Here is a 21,542-nt window from a genome sequence, read left to right on the forward strand (position 1 = left end):
GAAGAGAAACGGAGCGAGTGTCAGGGAAAATCGCGATGGGACGGCCCCGTATCCTCTGGGTGTCCCCCGCATTCCCAAGGATGCGCCTTGCTGCCCAGGAAGGGGATTTGCAGCGTTTCCCCCCCCTCTGCCAGCATCTCACAGACGCTCGGGCTGCCCCGACAGCTCGGAGCCGGCTCCTGCTGCCCAGGGCTCTTCCCTGAGGGGCGAGGAGGAGGAGGAGGAGGCGGGCAAGGGATGGTGCGGGGCATGGGAGCGGAGGAGGATGCCGGGCCGGAGGAGGAAGGATCGGCGGGCGCGGGTCAAGGCAGCAGCGAGGCACAGAGACGGGAAGAGAGATTTTATTGGCCCCGGCTCGGGGGCGAGAAGGCCGGAGCGCGGCGCGGGGGAGTCAGGGGATGTCCGTGGGCGAGGGCGAGCGGGCGCTTGTCCCGCTCTGCTCAGTTCTGGGCGATCACCTGGAAGGGAGAAGGGGCCGGGCTGAGCCGCGCGGGGCCGGGGCCGGCGCAGAGGTGCCCCGAGAGCGCTGGGGCTGAGCCCCGGCCCGGCCCGGCCCGGCCGCCTTACGCTGTTGATCCAGGAGACGTAGGCGGAGACGCGGGTGAACACGGTGGGTTTGCGCAGGACGTTGCAGCCCAGGCTGGACACGAAGCTGGTGACGCCGTGCACCTGGTACTGGCCATTGACGGCGCAGTGCAGGGGACCGCCGGAATCGCCCTGCGGAGCGAGGAGCGGCGTGAGCCGGGGCTGCGGGGGGCGCCGGGGGTGCCGGGGGGCAGCGCGGGGCGCGGGGCCGGACCTGGCAGCCGGAGCGCACGCCGTCGCCGCCGGCGCACACCATGGTGTTCTTGACGGTGGAGCCCCAGTAGGACGGGCTGGAGCAGGTCTGGTAGTCCACGACGGGCAGGTAGGCCTGGAGCAGGACGCTGGACAGCTGCCCGTTGGCTGCACGGACCCGGCGCCGGTCAGCGGCGGCTCGCAGCCGCCGGAGCCCGCAACGGCCCGGCCAAAGAAAGCAGAGCCGCGCCCCCGCCCAGCCCCCCGGCCCCGTCCGTCCCCCCAAAGCTCGGCGCGGCCCCAGCCGGCGCTGAGCACCTGCGTGCCCCGAGCGAAGCCTCCTGGGGCGGCCAAGCGCTCCGAGAGCTCCCTGGGCTGCCGGCGTCGCCCAGCCTCGGGGGAATTTGGGGCGGGGGGAGCCCGTCACTCACTGCGGGTGAGCCCCCAGCCGGTGATGTAGCAGGGGTAGTTGTTGGGCAGGATGGTGCCCTCCTGGGGCAGCGCCGCCAGCTGCACGGCGCTGTTCAGCGTGGCGGAGCCGCTCAGGCGGAACAGGGCGATGTCGTAGCTGCGGCGCGGAGGGAGAGGATGTTACAAGGACCCCCGGGCCGGATCCCGGCCGGGCTCCCCCAGCTCCCCTCCCGCGGGCCTTACCCCGCGGCCACGTTGTTGCTGTTCCAGTAGGGGTGGACGATGATCTTGCTGACGCTGAAGATCTGCTCGCTGCCCTCGTTCCTGTTGAGGTTGTGCTCGCCGGCCACCACACGGTAGTTCATGTTACTGCCGGGAAGGTGCAAAAAACACTCCTTCAGCCCCAAAGTACGGTCATTCCAAGCGTGAGCTGATGCGGAAGGGTCAGAGCAGGGAGAGGATGCTCCCGAAACAGCCCCGTGGAGCCCCTGCCGGAGGAGCCCAAAAGCCCTCCAAGGGCGGCTGCGCTGCGGCTTGGGGCGGCCGGACTTTCTCCTTGGAAAGGGTTTTGGGGGAAAGGAGCTTTCCCGAGAGGAAGGAGGGGGCCCGCCCTGCTCACTTGTTCACGCAGTGGGCGGCGGTCATCACCCAGTTCGTGCGGATGAGGGAGCCCCCGCAGGTGTGGTGCCAGCTGCCCCCGGAGTAATACTGGAGGGAGATCTGGGGAGGGGGCGAGACACGGGCAGGGGGGGCTCAGCGCAGGGTGCCGGGGCGAGGAGAGCCCCGGGATCGCCCTTGGGACCCCGGCAGGACTCACCTGGTAGGGCCAGGCGTGCGAGCGCGCCTCGGTCCCACCGACCACCCGCTGCATCCCATCGAGATCGAGCTCGGAGCAGCGCCCTGGGGACAGAGGGACGGCGTGAGTCCCCAGCGGAGGGGTCAGGGAGGGTGTCAGGAGGTGCCGAGGCCGAAGGCTCCGGGCGGGACTCACCGCAGAGGGCGAGGGCGGCGAGGAGCACGAGCTGCAGCATCATCCTGGAGCGCGGTGTCCACGGCGGGACCGAGGCGCTGCCCCGCGGGCGCTTTAACGGGGCCGCGGGAGGAGGCGCGGGAAGGGAAGCAGGTGCCGCGGCCCCAGCGAGCGGCCTTGGCCCCTCTGCCAAAGCACACACGGCGCCGAGGCCGAGGCACCCCACGGACACCCCGAGCGGCCCTCGGCTCCGGCTCCCGCGCAGACGCCGCCCCGCGCCGGCACCTTCCTGCTCCCGTGTCCCGGAGCCGTGTCCCGAGGTTGTCCCGGTCTGGGCCCCGGGGGGCCTCGGCTGCGGCTCTCCGTGGCCTTGATTTGTGGGACGGTCCCAGAGTCTGATCCAGCACCCGAATGGAGCCGCAGCGTTGCTGGCCTGGGGAAATCGAGGCACAAACGGGGCACGACCTCCAGTCCCTCGCCAACCCCGCGGCACAGCCAGCGCTGGAGCAGGGCCGGGGCTCGGCCTCCCCGGGGCCTGACTTTGGGGCTAAATGAAGCAGCGCTACGGTTTGAAATAAAGCCCGGAGTTCTGGCCAAAACGGTGTCCTTTTTTACCCCTTCAACTCCACATTGAGGCTGTTTTGGGGGGGAACCTTGGCCCTCGAGGGACAGGCATTGGCAAACAGCATTTGGGACCACGGGGGTCATGGGCTCACCGAGGTAAAGAAAAATGGAGGAAGTAAAAAGCCGCTGCTGCCGTTCTGCCCTTATCTCCAAGGAAAACACGAGATTTCACAGGGACACAATCTCCAAATGATCCCGTGTTGGTTCTATCAGCACCAAGGGCACACGGCGAGGGACAGCGGCAACGGCTCCGCCCCACGCAGGGACACCCCAAACCAAAGCTGAGCCCCCAGTTGTGGCACAAAGGGCTGTAGATTCATTTTAGGGCTAAATAGGGAGTTTCTAGGGCAGGAAGAGGGAGGGTTATAAGGTGAGAGGATTGTGGGGAGCTTGGAAAGGCTAGAGACAGCATTTGTGTAAAATAAATCATCTCTTTATTTGAGGCTGTGTGTCTAGGACAGGTTCTCTCGCCTCCTGCCATGTCCAGGAGGATTTTGCACTCACTATAAATGAAATGGCAACAAAAGTGGCAGCTACAGGAGTTGGGCTAGACAAAAATTCAGGAACAGAGGAGACGCGGCACCCGGGATCCTCTTCGGAAGGATTCTGTGGTGCCATCCAGGGAAACTGCTCCTGCTCAGCCCGAGCAGAATCGCACCCAGGAATCATCATCATTTAACAATAACAAACCCCCCAAATCGAACTTCCCTCCCCCTCAAATCCAACGTGATTCCTAAGGCACAGATCCCAACTTCTCCCATTGCCCGCCAGGGGCCACCGCAAGCCACGATGCCCCCTTACGGGAGAAGCCCCACGGTCCCCATCCTCCTCCTCGACGGATTTCCGCACCCCGATTCCACATCTGCGGAGGCACATCCACGTTTTTAATGCCCGATGTGAACTGAAGCGTCTCTGGCTGGAGCCGGGATGGGGAGGACGAGCAGCGGCTTCCGAGGAGCACCTGCAGGAGCGTCCCCACACGACCGCTGCGTTTTGGGGTCCGTGGGGTGCCCCCGGCAGAGCCCGGCTCCCAAAGGCACGGGATTCAGCTCAAGGCAGCCACGAAATGCAGCATATTTAAGGCTTTCACTTCTTAAAGCGAACAAGGAAGGTTTTTGGATCCTGGTTTCCTGAGCGTGGCCGGGGCCGGCCGGGGGCTCCGCTCCCTTTTAGGTGAAGGACCAGAGCTGGTGCGGGTCCGTGAGGTCGCAGGGAACCAGCGCCGGGTGCTTCCCCCGGGCCGTCAGACACATCCCCGAGGCCAAGTTCTTGATGAGCCGGTTCTGCCGAGAAACAACCCAAGCAGTCAGCGAGCGATCGCGGGGTGAACGAGGGGCGTGACCGAGGGGAAGCGGCACCGGGGAAGCAGCGCCGTGGCGGGCACGATGCCGCCGTGCCCAGGGGCGGTGCCCGGCACGGAGGGATCTCCTCACCTGCGCCAGGTCCCACTCCTCGCTGGCGGGCACCCGGCCGGGCTTCCCTCGGAACTGGCACTCGCCCAGCTCGGCCGCGCCCGCGCCCGCGCGCAGGCACAGCTCCTTGCCGATGTTGTGGCGCAGCTCCCGCTGGCTCGTGTACTCAAAGTACTGCGGGAAGAGCCAACCGGGGCCGTCACTGCCGCGCCCCGGGAGGGACCCCCGGGGGAAAACCGGGAGGGGGGGCAGACGGCGAAATGATGGGGGTGGCTTGGGGGGCGCACCTGGTTGCCCCCCAGCCCGTGGCAGGGGTACATGATGAGAGGTTTCCCACCGTGGTTGTTCTCCCCGACGTCCAGGCAGCTCTTGGTGCCCTCGTTTTTTATCTGTGGGGTGGGGGGAAGAGAGGTGGGGGTGGGGGGAAACAGAAGGGGAGAAAGGAGATGGAAAGAGGGGGAAAAAGAGAGAAAATGACGAAGGGAACGGGGGGGGCAGGGTAAAAGAGGGGGGAGGGTGGAAAAAGAGGGGGAAAACGACGGGGAAGAGGGGAAAAGGGGCAGGAGTGAGGCAAAAGGGGGGGGAGGGTGGAAGAAAGAAGTGCTCAGAGGAGCCGGGGTAGGACCCGCCTCAGGTTTGGCTGTGCGGGGCTCTGGGTTATCGCTGTGCAAACACGATTCCGGCACTCAGCACCGGATCCGGGTCCCGTGTCCTTTCCAGGACACGAGGAACGCCCAAGCCAACGCCTCCGGCACACGGAGCAAAGGGAAAGCTGCCCGGGTTGAGGTTTCAGGAAATAAAGGTGAATTAAAAGCTGGACGGGAGCCAGCACCCAGCACCCTGTCACCGCGCTGTCACCGGGCCGTCACCTGGTCGTGCCGGCTGCGGTCACATCGCCCTGGCTGAGGAGGGGCAGACCCAGTTTGGGGGAAAGGGCTTTTCTGGTGGCTCCATCCCTGAGGATGGAGCCGGAGCTCCACACCCCGCCTGTCCCGACTGCTCAGGGATGGAGCTGGAGCCCCTCATCCTGCCTGTGCTCAGTTCCTTGGGGACGCAGCCAGAGCTCCGTGTCCTGCCTGTCCCCAGCTCCCTCAGGGATGGAGCCAGCCCTCCACATCCCGCCTGTCTCCACTTCCCTGTGGATGGGTGGATGGGGATGGGGTCCTGTATCCCGCCTGTTCCCAGAATCCTTCGGGATGGAGCTGGAGCTCCGCATCCCGTCCCCAGCTCAGTTTTCCCAGCCCTCCCTGTGCCAGGGCACTGTTCGGGGCTCAGGGAAGTTTTCAGCTCTTCCCCCGAGTTTAACCCAAATCCACGTTCCTGTGGGTTCCCCACCCTGGAGCTCACCCCAAACCAGCTCTGCCAGATTCCAGCTCAGCCGGAGCCCAGACCGGCCCGGCCAGCCGGTGACAGAGGTGGTGACAGACAGACACAGTGAGCAGTGACAGACACGGTGACAGACACAGCGACGGGTGACAAACGTGGCAGCACCAACCCCCGTCCCCTGCGCTGGTTTAATGCAAATCCCCCAAACCCAACCTTTGGGCACTTCCCCGCTCCGCTGTTCCCACCCAGGGCCGAGGCCTGTGGATGCTTTGGCCATCCCGGCACTTACGGCTCCGTAGAACGTCGGGGTCAGGTCGGGCACGAACATCTCGGGGTAGACGTTCTGCAGGTACCAGGTGAAGTTCCTGCAGTGCAGCCGCTCCCGCAGCCTGCGCCGCTCTGTGATGTCACCAAACGTCTTCTATCAACGGAGTCACGGGAGAAAATTAAAGTCACCTCCGGAAACAGCAGGGAAAATCCCAAAAAACTCCTTTCTGAGCTGGGGCTCAGAGCTGGGCGTCACCCCAGGTTTGTCATCACCCCTCACGGTGTGAGCAGCACTGAGACAATTGGGGGGGGGGGGGGGGTGTCACCTGGCAGGTACCCACGGGCTCCACCAAGAGCTCGGAGATATTTTGGCACAAAGTTTTGGTGTTGTGAAAAAAAAAAAAAAAAAAAATCATACAAATCGATGTTTTCCTACTGGGAAACATTCTGGCCAAAGAATTAAAAGAAAATAGGCTTTTGGCTACTTCTGTCCACCTGTGTCTGTTTTCCCGCCCATCACCCCCCTCCCCCTGCTCAAGTGGAGCTCCCAGCAGGACCAGCCCCCCCCCCCCCAATAGAAGCAGTAGCCCCCCAGGGTGTCCAGTACCTCTCTGGCCATCTGGGAGGCTTGCTGGTTCCGGCGGTAGAAGATCTCCTTGTAGTCGTCCATCCAGACCTCGGCCAGGCGCACCTGGTTCCGGGAGATCACCTGGGTGCCCTTGGGGAAGGTGTGGGGGCTCTTGGAGCGGAACACGTGGCCCACGACGGAGCAGGGGATGATCTCGACCTGTCCCCCGCACTGCCACACCTGCGGGGAAGCCACACCTGAGGCGGGGGGGTCCAGCCCCCGGGCCCCCCAACAGGGAGCTCCCTGGAGGTGCCTTTGAAGGTGACCCCCCGTCCTTACCCTGAAGGACATTTCCACGTTCTCACCCCCCCAAATCTCCATCTGGTCGTCGTAGGAGCCGATGTGCTCAAAGTAGGACCTGGAGATGGCAAAGAGGCCACCTGCGAAGGTCGGAGACCTGGGGGGGCCAAAGAAGGGGTAAAACATAAATAAAAGGGCGGAAATCTGAGTTTTGGGACATCACAGCCCCAAAATCAGAGTCCCCCCCCATCCAGCTGTGGTGGCTTTGGTGGACAGGCTGGGCCCGGCTGCTGGGAGGCGACAGAGGTGACAGCGTGACACGGAGGGGCCTCGCTGTCGGCTGGATTCAAAGTGAAAAGGGGATATTGTTACCAAAAACCTGTCGCCAAAAACAGGGGGAGGTCAGAGCTCGGTGCCCCAATCCCTCCTCCTGCTTCCCTAATCTTTTCCATCTGAGGCTGGAACAGAACCTCGCCTTTATTCAGGAGAAATAATAAACCCCAAGGATTCGCTGAGCTGCTGGAGACGAGGCAGCGCCGGGAGCCAAGCGCCCGGCTGGAGGTAAAAGGGGCCTTTATAGGGACAGGAGCGTCTCCCAGGTGACCTGTGCACAAAGCCAGCCCCGCGGCCGCGGTGGGGACGGGGCCAGCCGGGCTGTCCGGTGTCTCCCCGTGGGAGCACCCGGCTTGTCCTGGGGCAGCAGCGGAGAGGTGGGAAAATCACCCAGGATTTCTCTGCATGTAAAATAGAGGGATAAAAAGAGGGATTTTGGTACAAGTCTAATCCGCAGGTGACTTGTGCTGCTGTGCCAGTGCGGGGGCACCTGGGCATGCGAGGGTGAGAAGGTACAGACAGCAATTAAATCCTTAATGAGAGACTCTGCCGGAGGCAATTGCAAGGTCCGTCCCCCAAGCCTCAGGCGAGGTTTGTCCTCCACCACCCCCACAGCTCTGACCATGCCCGGGAACAAACCCCCTGAGATCCCTCATGCCAAGAATCCCCGGGGAAAACCCCACTGGGAAGGGGCAGCACCGCCCACCCGGAGGCACCAAAACCAAGGAAAACACCAATTCGTTGGAAAAAAAGAGCAAACCCAGCTGGATAACGAATCCCCCCGTGCTGGGCTTACTTGATGGGGAAGGTCTCATCCTTCCTGCGCTGCCTCTCCCGGGGGGGAACGACCTCCCAGCCGAAAGTCAGGCTCCAGTCGAAGTTGCCCCGGCTGTGCTGCTTCCCGTTCTGGACGGGCTTGGAGAACTCGAAGGTGTTGAGGTCGATGGTGGCGATGTCAGGGCTCACAACGGCCGTGGGCTCCTCGGCGATGCGGGACAGGAGCGGCTCCAGCCACCCATGGAAACACTCGCCTGGGACATGGGGCAGGGTTGGAGCGGGGCAGCCCCGCTCACAGCGCCCGGGAGCAGACACAGGAGTCACAGGGTGGGCACTCACAGTGGGCATCCAGGAACGTCAGCACCTCCCCGCTGGCCACGCTGGCCCCCAGCAGCCGCGCCGTGATGAGCCCCTTGCGCTCCCGCTGCCGCACCACGCGCACGATCTGCAGCTGCTCCACGTAGCGATCCAGCTCCTCCTTCAGGTACTCTGCGGGCGGGAAGAGCATCCGGATCCATCGGAGAGGCAGGTGCCGGTCCCTGCATCCCATCCCATCCCATCCCATCCCATCCCATCCCATCCCATCCCATCCCATCCCATCCCATCCCATCCCATCCCATCCCATCCCCTGCTGCTCAGACCCTGCAGCCGGGTTTGGGTTCAGGGACACCTGAACCTTTGCCCCAAACCCAAGTGTATTTTTGGCTAAAGAAAATGAGTTTTATGAGGGAAACTCCCCCTCCCGTATAATCCCTCTCTGGAGAGGGACAGGGAATGACAGGGTGAGGAGGTCGCATCCCTGTGCTTGAAGTGTCACCAGGACCAAGTTGTTTCTGAGGGAAGGGACAGCGGACATGGGTGACCAGAGGAACCCGGGATTTCCTGGCAGATGCAGCCAAGCCAGGAGCTGGAAATGGCCAAGTGAGAGCCGGGACCGCCGGAAAACCGTCCTGGGAAGGGGACCCGAGTCCAAGCCACGTCCAGCCACAGTGGGAGCCAAGTTCCCGGGCAATGAAGCCCCGCGGCACCGCGAGGTTGCTGCTGCTCGGGAACCCGCGGGCGGAAAGGGAGAATTTATCTGGGACAAGGGCAGAGTCCGCTCCTCCCAGCGCCCCGACACTGAACCCCGCTTTAATTAGCTCGGGGTGCTCATTAACGAGAGTTGCAGCTGGCTGGGGGTGGAGGTTTGTGGGGCACCCGGTTTGTCCCCAGGGCTGGGTTGACAGCAGTGCTGGGGAAGGGAAAATCCCGGAGGTGCTCCGGGGTGGGTGTGGAACGGGGAGCGGCTGTTGGGAGAACCCGGGATGTCGGGAGCCTGAGCCGCTTCTCCGAGCGGCTCAGAGCTGCTGCTTCCAGGCATGGAAAGGGGCTTGGCATCCCCTGCATCCTGCCCGGGCTCCCGCACCCCTCTGATCCCGCATCCTGCCAGGGATTCTGCCTCCCTCTGGTCCCCGAATCCCCCCACCGCTCCCTCACACCTCCCTGGGGCTCCTGCACCCCTCTGGCCCCACATCCCACCACGGCTCCTGCATCCCTCTGTGTCCCCGTGGCCCCCACCCACCATCCGTGCTGGCATCATCCACCAGGATGACCTCTCGGAGCAGCCGAGCCGGGGACGAGTGCAGGACGCTGTAGACTGTCCGGAGCAGGGTGGACCAGGCCTCGTTGTGGAACACGATGACCACGCTGGTGGTGGGGAGGGGGGGGCAGCGCTTGAACTTCTGGTCGATGCACCTGGGGGACAGAATGGGGGGGGGGGGTGTGTGAAGGGGGAGGCACGACCGGAGTGACCCCCCCCCCCCCGATATCCTCCCCCAACCCCACAGCGGGGGAGCAGCTCTGGCCCCTCCGGACTCATCCCTGCTTTGATTCCCATTGATTTTGGTTGAGTGAGTCCCGCTCCCGGCCCCCGTGTCCCCTCTTTGTCACCGCTACACCTGCTAAGCACGGATAATCGCCTGCCGGCGCGGGGGGCTGGATTCCTCCATCCCTTTCAAGGCTTTTTCCATCCCGAATTCCCCCCGTGTCTCCCCCATCCCAACCCCCTGCGCGGGCAGGGCTGGGGGGGCCCCGCTTTAATCCGGCAGCCCCTGGCCGAGGGCAGGCGGGGAAATCTCTGGAGTTTCCCCTTTTCCCTCCCCCCCTGCCCCAGCGGGGTCCGAGGCTGTTCCACTCGGATGAGAAAAGAAAAAGTCTGACCACTGGAAAAAAGGAGGGAGAGGAGGGAAAGGCGGGGAGGTGCCGGAGCCACCAAGCAGGTACAGGGACACACAAAAAGCCTGTTGCCACTAAACCCACCCCCAAGGGGCCAAAAATAGGGAAAAATAAGAATAAATAAATAAATGCATTTTTTTCATCTCTGCCTTCATTCAATCCCCTGCCAGTGCTGGCTGACGTGCTGGCCCAAACCTGCTTTAATTTCCTCCTAGATTTAAGGAAGTAAGCGGCCAGATTTAAGTAAGTGCCCATTTTTAAGTGGCCCCGGGGGGGCTTGGACCCGGCTCTCACTCGGGGGGGCGGCTGTCGGGGCCCAGCGCCCGCTGCAGGGAGATGCGGTCGCTGGCGAAGGCGTTGAAGCAATGCTTCTCATAGCCCCGCTCCTTCTCCTTCGTCTCCTCGGGCGTCCAGCGATCCTTCTTGAAGGCTTTTCCGTCGGCCCCGGGGCTGGCGGGGTCCTGGGGCGGCCTCTCCATGAGCGGCCGCAGCTCGGCCGCGGTGTAGACGCCGGGCAGGCAGGAGCGGGCGCTGGGCAGCGGCTCCGGCGGCGGCTCCGGGGCCCCGATCTGCAGCCGCGGCATCGAGTCCCGCAGGTCCCGCACGGCGCCCAGCATCAGGTCCAGCACCTGGTCCTTGCCCTGCACGATGTTCCTCAGCCACGGCTCCTCGCCCGGGTCCTTGCGCCCCACGTCCTTCTGCAGGATGAAGAGGAACAGGACGAAGACGGCGCCCGCCAAGGCCACCTTCAAGGGGCTGTAGCGGCGGCGGAACAGCCTCATTTTGGGGTTTTGGGGGGGGTTTGGAGGGTTCTCCGGGCTGGGATGGGGGTTCAGGGATGTGGGGGCTCGGGGAGCATCACGATGCGCTGCTCTGCTCCAGCGACCTGGGGGAAGGAGAAACACCTGCAGTTAATTCCTGGGCTGGATGTGCTGATCCCACTGATGTCAAAACAGAATATATGGTACTTGAGACATAATGTATTGCACTTAGAATAGATTCTATTGTACTTAAAGCGGAATATGTAAATATGCAAATATGTAAATATATAAATATATAAATATATGAATATATAAATATATAAATCAAGGCATGGAACAGTTTGGGTTGGAAAGGACCTTAAAGACCATCCAGTCCAACCCCCTGCCACGAGCGGGGACCTCCCACTAGACAAAAACTCAAATTATTAATAACAAACAATAATAAATTAATACAATAGCAATGTAATATATTAATATATCGACATAGTAATGCAATATCGGTAACATATTAACGCATCAATATCGCAATACAATATTAGTAATATATTAATACAGTCATATAATATTAGCAATATGTTAATATAAAGTCAGGCACAAGCAATACCTGTAAAATTCATTCCCTCCCCAGCCCTTCCAGCCCCTAAACCCATCCCAAAATTAAAGCACCAAGAAAAGTGCGGGTTAATAAATGCCGGAGGATGTGCAGGACCCCACCACCACACCCGGGACACCCCCCCCCCCAAAGTTTCTCCTGGGTCTGATTCAGAGGCTGCAGCCTCCCCCCGCCACCACTCCTCGCGCGCCAAAGTTAAAACAGAGCCAGAAATTTGCCAAAATATTTTTGGCCGCTGGGAAAAAGCCTTTTCCTGGGCATTTTCCTGCCTGCGAAGGAAAACTCGAGCAGACCCTGCAGAGCTCCGGGTTCGGCCGGGTTGGAGCAGCAGGTTCGGTGTCCGATGCCGTGTCCGGTGCTGCGGCCACCGGGAGCTCGGCGCCAGCTCCCAAATTTCCCCCGGGATCCGTCGGAGGCTCTGAGCTTCCCACCACCCCCAAACTTCCCGCGGCTCCTCTTTGTGAGCCACGGCCGCCGGAGCATGGACGAGCCCGGCGGGATCCATTCACCGCCATCTCCTCCTCCTCCTCCTCCACTTTGGGGTCCCCCCCCCTTCCCTTGATTCCTTTTTTCCCTTTTCTTTTCATTCTCTTGGAAATGGGGCGGGGAAGGGCACCTGCCACAACTTCAAGGGCGAGGAAGTTTGGGTTGGGGAGGAGGAGGAGGGTCCCCGGGGTCCCCGCTTTGAGCGCCGCGGGATCAAAGCCGGACCACGCTCCACTGCCAAGGGCGCGCGGCCCCATCCAGCGGCTCCACGGAAAAGCAGAACCAGGGAAAAAACATCAATCCCCTCGTATTTTCTGCCATTTCCTCGGAATTCCTGCCCGCAGCTGAGCGAAGGTGCCCCCACCCCACCCCACCCGTGCCCCTGAGCACCGAGGTTTTCATCGCAGGGCGCTGCCGTGCAAGGCGGGAGAGGGGAAAGCAACGGATTTTGGGGGAAAATCCCCCGTTTCCATTATCCGCGCATCTCTCGGAATTTCCTTCCTGCCACGTTGCTAACGAAGCTCGTTAGGTGTCGGTGCTAATTAACCCCAGAGGGACACTCAGGTGTGTAGGTTGCGCCGGTTGTGCACAACAAGAGCGGCCGCTCCCGGGGGGCCCCAACCCCCTCCCCAAAAGGGCAAAAAACCCCAACTACAAGTTAAAACCCCCTCCCCAAAAGGGCAAAAAACCCAAATACAAATTAAAAAATCCCCCCCCAAGAGACCGGGGTGGATTTGGCACAGAGCCCCAGTGGGAGCTCCTGGTGCACCTGCGCCCTCTGCTCCAGGCCCCGCAAACTCCCAGCTGGATTCTGCTCCATCCCGTCCAGCCCATCCCGAGAATCCCGTGTGCTGGCCCTGCACCCTCGAAAAACAACATGAGAATGACCCAGTAGAGCCTGCTGGGGTCAGAAAAGGGGGAAAAGGGGTTTGGTGGGAATTCGAGGAGCATCCCCCGGTGGTGTGGGAGCGAGGGATGGTGGGAAGAGGTGGAAATCGAGAGATCCTCGTGGAGGAAAAAAAGGAAAAAGAAGAACAAGTGAATGACACCGAAACTGCCGCAGGCGAGGTGGCCACGGGCTCCACGTGGCAGCGAGCCACGGTGACATCGGGAGTGGCAGGGACGGGGAAAAGCCAGGAGCGGGAAGTGGGGCGCAGCAAGGGAAAGCCGGGGTTGTTCCCGGTGGGATTCAGTTCCAGTGCGAGGAACTGGATGTGCTGGGGAGTGCGAGGGGCACGAGCTCACAGGAAGCAGATTCCTGTCGGGCTCCCCCCGTCCAGGTGCTGCCCTCATCCCTTGGGATGAGCCCCAGGGGTCCTGGACCCGCTCCCGGTGGTGTGGGATGGGAGCCCCGGGGGATGGGGGTGTGTGAGGGTCTCTGCCCCGACAGGGGTTCTGGGGTACCCCGTGGGGCTGACGGGGGCCGGGTCCTCCCTCTGCCCTGCCAGGAACTGCCACAGGCCCTGGAGCCGCTGGGCTGCTCGAGGGGCTCCATCCGGACCCCCCCACCCCGGGGAGCTCCATCCCAGAACCACCTAAACCCCCTTGCACGGAGGGGCCTCTGCAGCGGGACCCCCGAGCACCCAACCCCCAGGAGGAGCCCTCACCAGGACCACCCTGCTCCCGTTCCCCCGGGGCGAGCCCTCCTCACCGGGAGCCTCCTGTCTCCCTTGCCTGGAGGGGGTGGGCCACAGCAGGACCTCCAGACTCCCTCCCCGTGGTGGGGGGCTCCGCACCGGGACCACCGGGACCCCTTCGCCCAGCGCAAGGACTTCACACCGGGACCCCTGGGCCCCCTTACCGCAGAGGGGGGCGCCGCACCGAGACCCCCGGGACCACCGGACCCCCTTTCCCTGGGGCGAGGGCTGTGCACCGGGACCCCGGGACCCCCTTCCCCCGGCAAGGGCTCGGCCCTGGGACCCGCAGACCCGCTTACAGCTGAGGGGGGCTCAGCAGCGGGACCCCCGTCCTGTCCCGTCCCCTCTCCTCCCCTCTCACCGGCTCCACGGCGGCTGCGGGGCCGCAGGTGCGTCCGGGCGGGGCGGAGCCACCTGCGCTACCTGTTCCCCGCCCCCCCGGGACAGGTGCACGGGCCGGGGCCGCCGCGGTCCTAAAGCCGCCTGTCCCGGGGAAAACGCCGGGTCCTAAAGCCGCCTGTCCCGGGGAAAACGCCGGGTCCTAAAGCCGCCTGTCCCGGGGAAAACGCCGGGTCCTAGAGGTGCCGGTCAGGGAACAACGCCGGGTGCTGGTGCCACCCACCGGCCCCGTGCCTGAAATGGGGGTGCCGTGCTGGGGACCAGTAAATGCCTGGCACTGGCGACACTGGGAGCCTCAGGGACCTACAGAGGTTACAGGCTGTGAGCCCAGGTGTGCTGGGACCAGTAAGGGAGTGGCACTGGGCGTGCTGGGAGCCACAGGGATTTATGGAGGTCCCAAGGTCATGACCTCAGGAGTGCTGGGACCAGTAAGCGCCCGGCGCTGGGGGTGATGGGAGCAGCACGGGAAAACCCCCGGGCCCGGGCGGGCCCCATCATCCAGCCGAGGATTTTCCTTTGGCTCCGGCGCTGCGCGGAGGATTTGGGAGATTTGAGCAGGAGCAGAGCGAGGATTAATCGGGATTATTGGGATATTCGCTGGAATATTAACTGGCTTACAGGGGATGAGGTCTCCGGGGCACAAACACCCCTCAGCCGCAAATTAAAGCGCTAATGAGCTGGAATAAGGCGTGAGGGGAAACTGAGGCACCGCCTGGAGCCAACCCTCGGCCCCCACGAGCCCCCCGGGGCCTCCATCGCCCTCCCCGGGGCTTTTCCGAGTTCGGAGCCGCCGCTCTCGCCCATTTCATTTCCTGCTTCGGAGGTTTCGCTCTTCGCTCAAAACCCGAAGGGGAAATTCCCTCCCCCAAATTTGCTGCTGCTCGACTTTCGGGCAGCCGCCACTGTCAGCTCGATGTCACCGCGGCCACCGGGCAGGGCCAGGACAGTCCCCACCACGGTAAGTCACTTTTGGGGGAAATTAGAAGGGTTTTGGGGTCCACGCCGGGCTGGGCCGTGGGGATGGGATTTTGGGTGCCCTGAACCCGCCCCGTTCCCCCCCCGCCGGGTTCCGCCCCTCGCAGCCGCTCCACCAACCCCGCAAATGGGGAGTTTTGTGCTCCCAAATTGCTGCTTTTAATTGCAGTTTGGGAGAGGCTTTTTCGGGACATGAAAAATCTCCTGCTGTAGCTTCGTCCTGGTGGCACCAATCCGGGGAAATGAGGAGGAGCTGAGTCCCGAAAAGCCCCAGCAGGGATGGAGTGAAATCCATAACAAAATCTTCCCAGGCTTGTTAGGGAGTGACGGCTCCGGGTCACGCTCCAATTAATAATTAATTGGCGTCTTTCTATACAACTCTCAGGCAAAATAAAACTTGAATTAGAGGTGGAGTTTGCTGCCTCGGGGGGTGAAAAATATGTTCGGTTTTAAGGTTTTAAGGAGTAGAGGAACCCCAAAGAGCCAGAACTGGGGCGAAGTTTCCCCTCGGTGTGGGGCGAGCACCGAAATTCCCTGCGCTGGGAGCAAACCTTACCATTGCCTCTGAGGTTTTCCTTGCTCCAGGTGCATTTCCCTCGGGATTTCTGCCCTTCATCCCTCCCGGGGAATCCACAGCGTCGGAGGCGGCTCCATCCAGCCCTCCAGCCAAACCCCTAATTTGAGCCAGAGCTTAAATTGAACGCCGAGCTGAAACTTTCAGCGCTGAGCGGCAGCAAACCTGGAGGAGCTGACAGGAAGCCAGGCTGATTTGCATATTTATGCTAATTAAGATCGCACGAACCTTTCAGATCCCCTTTGCAGATGGTTTGCAGATTTGTGCCCAGCTTTGGGTTTATTTATTTTTTCGCCCAGTAATAATTGGTGCAAGATGGGGAAGCTGGGAAGTTTAATCTGTAATAAAGCAGGGACAAGCGTGGGGAGCACAATTTTCCTCCGTAATGACAATATTTGGTTAATTGGTACTGGGTGGGCCTGAGCTGGGTGGTGCTTCCCGGGGTATTTTTGGGAGGAGAAGGGGGTGAGCAGCTCAAAAAAAGGGAATTGTGTCCCCACCCTTGGATGTCGTTCCTTGGATGGATTTGTAGTTGGGGTTTTTTTTCCTCTCGTGCCCAAAAAATTCGATCCTTTGGTACTGAGTTGGAAATACAGCTTTTTCCAGGTAGGTTTTTTTACTGAATGGGATTTTTGGGTTGTTTGGAGCTCGCAGAAGCTGTGGGGGAGAGGTGGAAAAGCCCAGCTTGGCTCTTCTTAGGAAGATCCACTTCCCTTTCCTTTTTTTATCTGTATAAATTATGAGAGAACCGGGAATGCTCCTTTCTGTGCAATCCCACACACCCACAGCACCCGGGATCTCGAGGTACCGGCAGCACCAGATCCTCGGGCTGGCCCTGGCAGCTCCTCACTGCTTGTGCATAACGCCAGTTATCAGTGGATGATTATTATTATGATTATTAATTATTATTACCATTAACAGGTGGTCGTTCCCTCTCCTCTCTCCTGCCCAGGTGTGAGGGAGATGGAGGAGCTGTTCCTGCAGCTCTGGGCGGAGGTGGCCAGGCTGCAGGAGCTGTGCTCGGAGCAGGGGAGGCTCCTCCAGAGGCTGAGGGCCAGGAAGGGGCCAGTCCTGGGTGAGTGGGGCCTGCAGTGTCCCCAGAGCGCACATTTGGGCTGGCAGGGCCGTTCCCACCTTTACCCTGGCAGGGCCGTTCCCACCTCTATCCCGGTGCCTGCAGGAAGCTTCCCCCGGGAAGGGCGGTGGGGTGAAGGGGCTTTGAGCAGGAGCGAGCCCTGAGCCCATCGTGGCTTTTGGCTCTCGCTGCTCAGGGACACTCCTGGTCCTGGGACCATCACTGGGAGGGGGTGGGAGCTGGGGCTGGGGGAGGATCCGCAGCCCAGAAAACACCCAGAACCCCCTGGTTTTCCAAGGATTCCTCCTTCCCATACTCTCCTGTTCCCCCCAAACACTCACATCACTCCCACGGGGTCTGGCACCATTTTCCCAACCATAAAATGGGAATTTTGTGGCCAGGAGGGTTCGGTTTGGACAGAGCTGTGCTGGGAAAATGCAGCCTCCCTGCCCTGGGGCTCCCTCCTGTCCACCTGTGTCCTTCCAGGACCTAAACCAAAGCCTTTCCTGGGATGAGCCTGGAGTTTGGGGGCCCAGGGATGTCCCGGTCTCCAGAGGGAGCTGATGCTCCTCCAGCCCTCCCTGGTTGTCCTCAGTGTCCTTTCTCTGCTGGCCCAGGCTCCAGAGGAGACAGGGGAGCTCTGCCAGCCCAGGGGTTCCCCAAGCCCAGCAGGAAAATGGGGCAGTGGAAAGGGAAAACAAACCCTTCAGATTGCCAGGAGTGACCCCTCTGCCTCGCTCTGTCCCAAAGACATCCCGGTGTCGCTGCCCATCCAGTGCACGGAGGACGCGGTGACGGGGGAAGGCCAGAGGTCACCTGAGAGCCACCAAAACCACCCAGGGGCTCCGACATCCTCCGCATCCAACCTGGAGGGCTCTGCTCATCCCATGGAACAGCCCCAGGCCGCCAGCAGGCTCCCCCTGAGCCCTGGGAACGGCGTTGGAACCGGAGGCGCCGCAGCTTTTGGCAGCACCGAGGGGGAGAAGGGGGCTGTGCCCACCTGGATGAGGACCTGGATCCTCCCTGTCCCCCGGGAAGGAGGGAGAGCTCCCTGCAGCCCACGGGACTTGGAGACACTAAATCCAGGGGCTGAGGGCTCCTTCCTAAATCTTCTGGACCTCTATGAAGCCCCAGGAGTGCTTGAGAGGGAAGATGCTCCCAGGGACGGGGCTCTCCCTGTGGAGGCTCCGGTGGAGATCCGAGGGCCTGTGAAGGTAATTCGGGAGGCTGGAGGGAGCTGCGGCATCAGGGACTCTTCATCCTCCTCTCCATCAGTCCCGGACCCACGGGAAGTGTGGCAGAGTGGGGTTATTGCCCTAAAAAGTCTCTGGGCACCCAGTTTTCTGGTTCCCAGGGGAATTGGGTACAGAAATCCCCCGGGGTCCCAGCCAGGACGTCCCTCCCGTGATCCTGGTGGAGGCTTTGAGGATCCCCTGGAGGAGTCAGCTGGGGGAAAAGCTCTCTCAGTCTCCTTTGGGTCTTCCAGTTAAACAGCTCTGAAGTATTTCCTTCCTTCTCCCAGATCTCTCCACCCCAAAACACATTTCCAAACCATTCCAAATGATTCCTGTCCTTCTGAAAGGACTTTTAAAGACCTCCTGATCTCTGGCCCCTCAGTCCTCCTGGTGAACCTTCACTGCAGTCCTGGGTCCCTGGGATGCCAAACCCATTTTCTTTCATTCCTTTTCCTAAATGAAGCCCTTAACAATTCTTCCATGGCTTCAGGGGCTGGGTATTCCCGGGGTTAACTCCTGATTTTGGGCCATATTTGGGAGGGAGTTTTTTAAGGAGAAGGGAGAAGTGGGGCCGTGTCTGTCTGGGGAGGCCCCAAGGGGCCCTATCAGCACCCAAAGGACAATGGCACAGGGACAAGTGACAAATGGGCTCCAGTTTGCTGCTCAAAGCCAATTTTCCTCCTGGTTTGGCTCGTTGGAAGCGCTGGGGAGGCTCGGGAGCCACGTGGGCATGGGATTGTCCCGTGGAATTGATGGAGGGTGGAGCGAGGGGCAGCTCGAGCTCCCCCAGGCTCCAGCCCAGCCCTGTTGGGCACAAAAAGGTCGGGTTCTGGGGGCTGCCCCAGGCCGCTCCTGGGGGTCTCTCTGTCCCAAATCCCTCTTTTCCTTGCAGACGTCCTGGACTCCGGGCTGGGCGCTGGAGGAGGGAACGCTCGGGCCTGGCCCTGCCTGCGAGGCCGCTCCGGCCTGTGACCTGCGCCAGGAGATCTTCCCCCCGGATGCAGCGGGACACGCGGAGTATTTGAGCCACATTTTGGCCCACCTGGAGTAGGACTTGTCTTCCCTATGGGAAATCCATGGATTTGTACCTTGACCCACGGGACGGGCTCTGGACATTCCCAAGCTGGACTTGGTGGCCTTGGAGGGCTCTTCCAGCCCTGGGGCTCTGTGGCTGATGAGGATCCTGGGATCCTGCTGCTGGTTTGGGCTGGGAGCACTTTCCACCTTCCTCGTCCTCCATGCGGAATTTGGATCACCTCGGGTGTGTTTTGGGTTACTGATCTCCGTGGATATCGAAGTGGATCCCATCCCGGGCTCTGGAGGTGTGAGGGGGAGCTGCAGCTCCCGGGAAAAGGGAATTCCTCAAAATTTGCCTTTGACTGAGTGGAAAGGAGTCTTCCATAAATAGTTAGGGATGTCTGGAAAGGCACATTGGCTTTTTCTGGGAGTTTGGAGGGTTGAGTGGGAGAATCTCAAGGTTTTTGGGGGTCACTAAGAATTATTTTAATTAATTAACAGTAATTTGGGTGTTTTATGGCACTTCCATCAGTGGTATCCATGTGTTTCCAATAGGAATTCACTGCAGAAGTGGGGAATTGAGGCACAAAGCATGGACCAGCTCCAAATCCCTCTTTTCTTTGGGAAAAATCCCATCTCAGGCCTTTCTATTTTGCACGTTTCTCCCGAAGTGGATTTGGCATCTCCTGTTTGAGGAAACTTGTGTTGAAACGGAGAGCCAGGATCTCCTCTAATTCCAGGCATCGGGAATAATTGGGATCTCCAGCTCCAACATCTCCTCTTTGGCAGCACAGAGCAGTCAGGAGTGACGTTTCTTCCTCAAAACGGAGCCACTTTAATGGATTTACTCGTGACAGAGCTCTGCGTGTCCCCAGGGTCCCCGGAGCCACTTTCCAAGACAAATCCCACAACTCCTTTCCCTGCATCTGCAGCTTTGACCTTGGATTCTCCATCCATGGGGATACTGGAGCTGCTTCCAGCCCTGGGTAGAACCGAGGCCTTTATTTCCCTGAAAATGGGTTTTTGCTGGGTTTTCTTGGGATTTTCTCAAGGTTTTCTCCACATCCCAGTGAACTTTCCCACCACCGCCTCCTGCTCCAAGTTTCCTCCTGTGGCTCCTCAGATTAACCGGGATTATTTGATGGGGTTTTATGCTCTTCTTAGGGGAGAAACCCTCGTTTCCCAGGCGAGTCCCTGGAAGCCGCAGATCCCAAAGCCGGAGCAAAGAACCCATCGATTCATTGGTACCAAATCGCCACAGCCACCCGGAATGGCCGGAAGGAGAATCCAGCCAGGCTCCCCTCACCTGGAGAGCGTGGCCGGGAAGTTGAATTCCCAAAGCAGGAGCGTGGATGGTTTTCCTCAGGAGTCAAAGCTGCCAGCACGGGGCTGGTGCGGCTCCGCAGTGCCCAAAATCCTATGAAAAATCCCACTGGGAGCGTTTGGAGTGAGCCACGAGGGAATTTTGGGCTGATCCTCCATCCCTAGTGAGCCGGGAGGGACAATGATGGAAGCTCCACACACCTGGCCTCTCTCGAGGACATTTTTAGCTGTGGGGGTGATTAATCCCCCCCTCCCAGCTGGTCCCCAGGGACACGGAGCTTCCCTTTTGGATGCAGCCCTCTCCAGGGCAGGAATGTGCCTCTGCCTCCGAAATAACTTTAATTGCAGGGTGCTGGTGGGGCCGTGGGTGGGGTGTGGTTGTTGAGGCCAGGTTGGGCTCCAGGTGGGTGGGAGTCGTTTTGGGAAAGGCAGGAGCTGGGCGAGGGCAGATTCCCGTAAGGAGAAGTTGGAAAATCAGGATTGGGTGAAAGCTGGGCCAGGAGAACTCGGGGATGAGGGTGTCCCGCTCCAAGCGGGGATGGAACCGGCCACAGCGCTCCTGGGGAAACCACGGCAGCAAAAACGCAGCTGGAAACGGCATTTTGGGTGGGAAATGTTCATTTTTGAGGGTTTCTAAATTCGGGTCTGGGCCGTGGGAGGGGGAAGGGGCTGCCCAGGTGCCGGGCGTGTCCTGACACCGAGCTCTGGGCACTAATCCCAAAACACCCCCAGATTCCAGCACCCAACTCCTCTGGGGCCACATTTTCAGAGGAGACAAAAGAAATGAGGGTGGGGCAGGGCGGGATTTCATCCCTCTAATGGGAGACTGAGGAAAAAGGGAAATTTCCTGCCCAGGAACAGCACTTCTCTTAAGGAAAAACTCTGCTGTGGCTGTCCCAAACCTCCTGGGAACTGCCATTGGAAATGAGGGAGAGGGGGATCATCTCTCCCCCCATCTGCAGCAGGAGCCCATCTGTGCCACCAGCGAGGATGGGAAGTCATTCATGACTCTGTTAATTAATAACTGACCCTCGATTTTCATCCCTCATTAAAGGAAGGGAAATGTTCCGTGATCCCGTTGTGTTTGGACACGAGCTCGAGGAGGCAGAGACTGGAAAATGGGATAAAAAAATGTGCATTTCCGAGCAATTCAGTGACTTCCAAGTGTTGTTTTTGGAAGAGTTTTAGGTGACAGCTCAACCCTCCCAAATTTCTGAGCCTTTCCTGCTGGGACGAGGGGCTTTTTGGGGAGCAAAGGGCCAGGTTTGGCCTCAGCTGGGGGGAAAAGGGGGGTGGGGGATGGTGGAGGAGGCCAGGGGGGGTGAGGGGGAGGTTATGGGGTTTGGGGTGGGGATTCTCGAGGGGATGAGAGTGACCGGGGGGGTCAGGATGGGTCTGGGGGGGCCAGGATGATGTCGGAGGTGATGCTGGGCAGGACCAGGGGGATGCTGGGCAGGGATGGTGGAGG

The 21,542-nt window shown here is 60.8% G+C and overlaps 4 protein-coding genes across 6 annotated transcripts; 2 read left to right on the plus strand and 2 right to left on the minus strand.

Annotated features, from left to right (window-relative positions):
- Nucleotides 1–325: 325 nt before the first annotated feature.
- Nucleotides 326–3,658, minus strand: LOC116436604 (chymotrypsin-like elastase family member 1). Its single transcript, XM_032093827.1, has 9 exons — nucleotides 3,598–3,658; nucleotides 2,444–2,591; nucleotides 2,006–2,210; nucleotides 1,808–1,908; nucleotides 1,432–1,557; nucleotides 1,209–1,345; nucleotides 800–945; nucleotides 568–717; nucleotides 326–458 (listed from the first exon to the last, which is right to left on the minus strand). Exons 1-9 carry the CDS (start codon nucleotides 3,656–3,658, stop codon nucleotides 441–443), a joined length of 1,092 nt encoding a protein of 363 aa, XP_031949718.1. The 3' UTR covers nucleotides 326–440.
- GALNT6 (polypeptide N-acetylgalactosaminyltransferase 6) lies at nucleotides 3,199–16,246 on the minus strand. The gene is made up of 11 exons (XM_032094091.1): nucleotides 15,407–16,246; nucleotides 10,274–10,865; nucleotides 9,327–9,499; nucleotides 8,105–8,254; nucleotides 7,785–8,019; nucleotides 6,695–6,812; nucleotides 6,395–6,595; nucleotides 5,810–5,941; nucleotides 4,482–4,583; nucleotides 4,216–4,368; nucleotides 3,199–4,065 (listed from the first exon to the last, which is right to left on the minus strand). Exons 2-11 carry the CDS (start codon nucleotides 10,759–10,761, stop codon nucleotides 3,952–3,954), a joined length of 1,866 nt encoding a protein of 621 aa, XP_031949982.1. The 5' UTR covers nucleotides 10,762–10,865; nucleotides 15,407–16,246; the 3' UTR covers nucleotides 3,199–3,951.
- Nucleotides 12,815–13,953, plus strand: LOC116436605 (nascent polypeptide-associated complex subunit alpha, muscle-specific form-like). The gene is made up of 2 exons (XM_032093828.1): nucleotides 12,815–13,021; nucleotides 13,288–13,953. The coding sequence occupies exons 1-2, from the start codon at nucleotides 12,815–12,817 to the stop codon at nucleotides 13,951–13,953; spliced, it is 873 nt and encodes a 290-aa protein (XP_031949719.1).
- On the plus strand, nucleotides 14,064–21,223 carry LOC116436768. 3 transcript variants are annotated; one of them, XM_032094158.1, is made up of 4 exons: nucleotides 14,072–14,833; nucleotides 16,346–16,499; nucleotides 17,250–17,713; nucleotides 18,627–21,223. In XM_032094158.1, the coding sequence occupies exons 1-4, from the start codon at nucleotides 14,789–14,791 to the stop codon at nucleotides 18,783–18,785; spliced, it is 822 nt and encodes a 273-aa protein (XP_031950049.1). In that variant the 5' UTR covers nucleotides 14,072–14,788; the 3' UTR covers nucleotides 18,786–21,223. The 3 variants fall into 3 exon arrangements, with proteins under 3 accessions (XP_031950047.1, XP_031950048.1, XP_031950049.1); XM_032094156.1 differs by having other exon boundaries at nucleotides 14,064–14,833; nucleotides 17,250–21,223; XM_032094157.1 differs by having other exon boundaries at nucleotides 14,065–14,833; nucleotides 16,377–16,499; nucleotides 17,250–21,223.
- Nucleotides 21,224–21,542: the final 319 nt, after the last annotated feature.

Source organism: Corvus moneduloides, chromosome 30 (genome assembly GCF_009650955.1).
Source record: "Corvus moneduloides isolate bCorMon1 chromosome 30, bCorMon1.pri, whole genome shotgun sequence".
Classification (NCBI taxonomy): domain Eukaryota; kingdom Metazoa; phylum Chordata; class Aves; order Passeriformes; family Corvidae; genus Corvus; species Corvus moneduloides.

What these genes read in the sequence shown, in the direction of transcription:
- LOC116436604 (XM_032093827.1), bottom strand. Translation starts at nt 3,658, where the DNA reads ATGTGCCTCCGCAGATGTGGAATCGGGGTGCGGAAATCCGTCGAGGAG. An exon ending in CGAGGAGGAGGATGGGGACC is followed by an intron (nt 2,592 to 3,597) that starts GTGGGGCTTCTC and finishes CGATTTCCCCAG; the next exon opens with GCCAGCAACGCTGCGGCTCC. An exon ending in CGCACGCCTGGCCCTACCAG is followed by an intron (nt 1,909 to 2,005) that starts GTGAGTCCTGCC and finishes CCCCCTCCCCAG; the next exon opens with ATCTCCCTCCAGTATTACTC.
- GALNT6 (XM_032094091.1), bottom strand. Translation starts at nt 10,761, where the DNA reads ATGAGGCTGTTCCGCCGCCGCTACAGCCCCTTGAAGGTGGCCTTGGCG. An exon ending in CCTCCCAGATGGCCAGAGAG is followed by an intron (nt 5,942 to 6,394) that starts GTACTGGACACC and finishes CTCCGTTGATAG; the next exon opens with AAGACGTTTGGTGACATCAC. An exon ending in CCCCGACGTTCTACGGAGCC is followed by an intron (nt 4,584 to 5,809) that starts GTAAGTGCCGGG and finishes CCCACCCCACAG; the next exon opens with ATAAAAAACGAGGGCACCAA.
- LOC116436605 (XM_032093828.1), top strand. Translation starts at nt 12,815, where the DNA reads ATGGTGGGAAGAGGTGGAAATCGAGAGATCCTCGTGGAGGAAAAAAAG. An exon ending in GAAAGCCGGGGTTGTTCCCG is followed by an intron (nt 13,022 to 13,287) that starts GTGGGATTCAGT and finishes CTGCCCTGCCAG; the next exon opens with GAACTGCCACAGGCCCTGGA.
- LOC116436768 (XM_032094156.1), top strand. Translation starts at nt 14,789, where the DNA reads ATGTCACCGCGGCCACCGGGCAGGGCCAGGACAGTCCCCACCACG. An exon ending in CCAGGACAGTCCCCACCACG is followed by an intron (nt 14,834 to 16,345) that starts GTAAGTCACTTT and finishes TACCATTAACAG; the next exon opens with GTGGTCGTTCCCTCTCCTCT. An exon ending in CAGGAAGGGGCCAGTCCTGG is followed by an intron (nt 16,500 to 17,249) that starts GTGAGTGGGGCC and finishes TCTGTCCCAAAG; the next exon opens with ACATCCCGGTGTCGCTGCCC.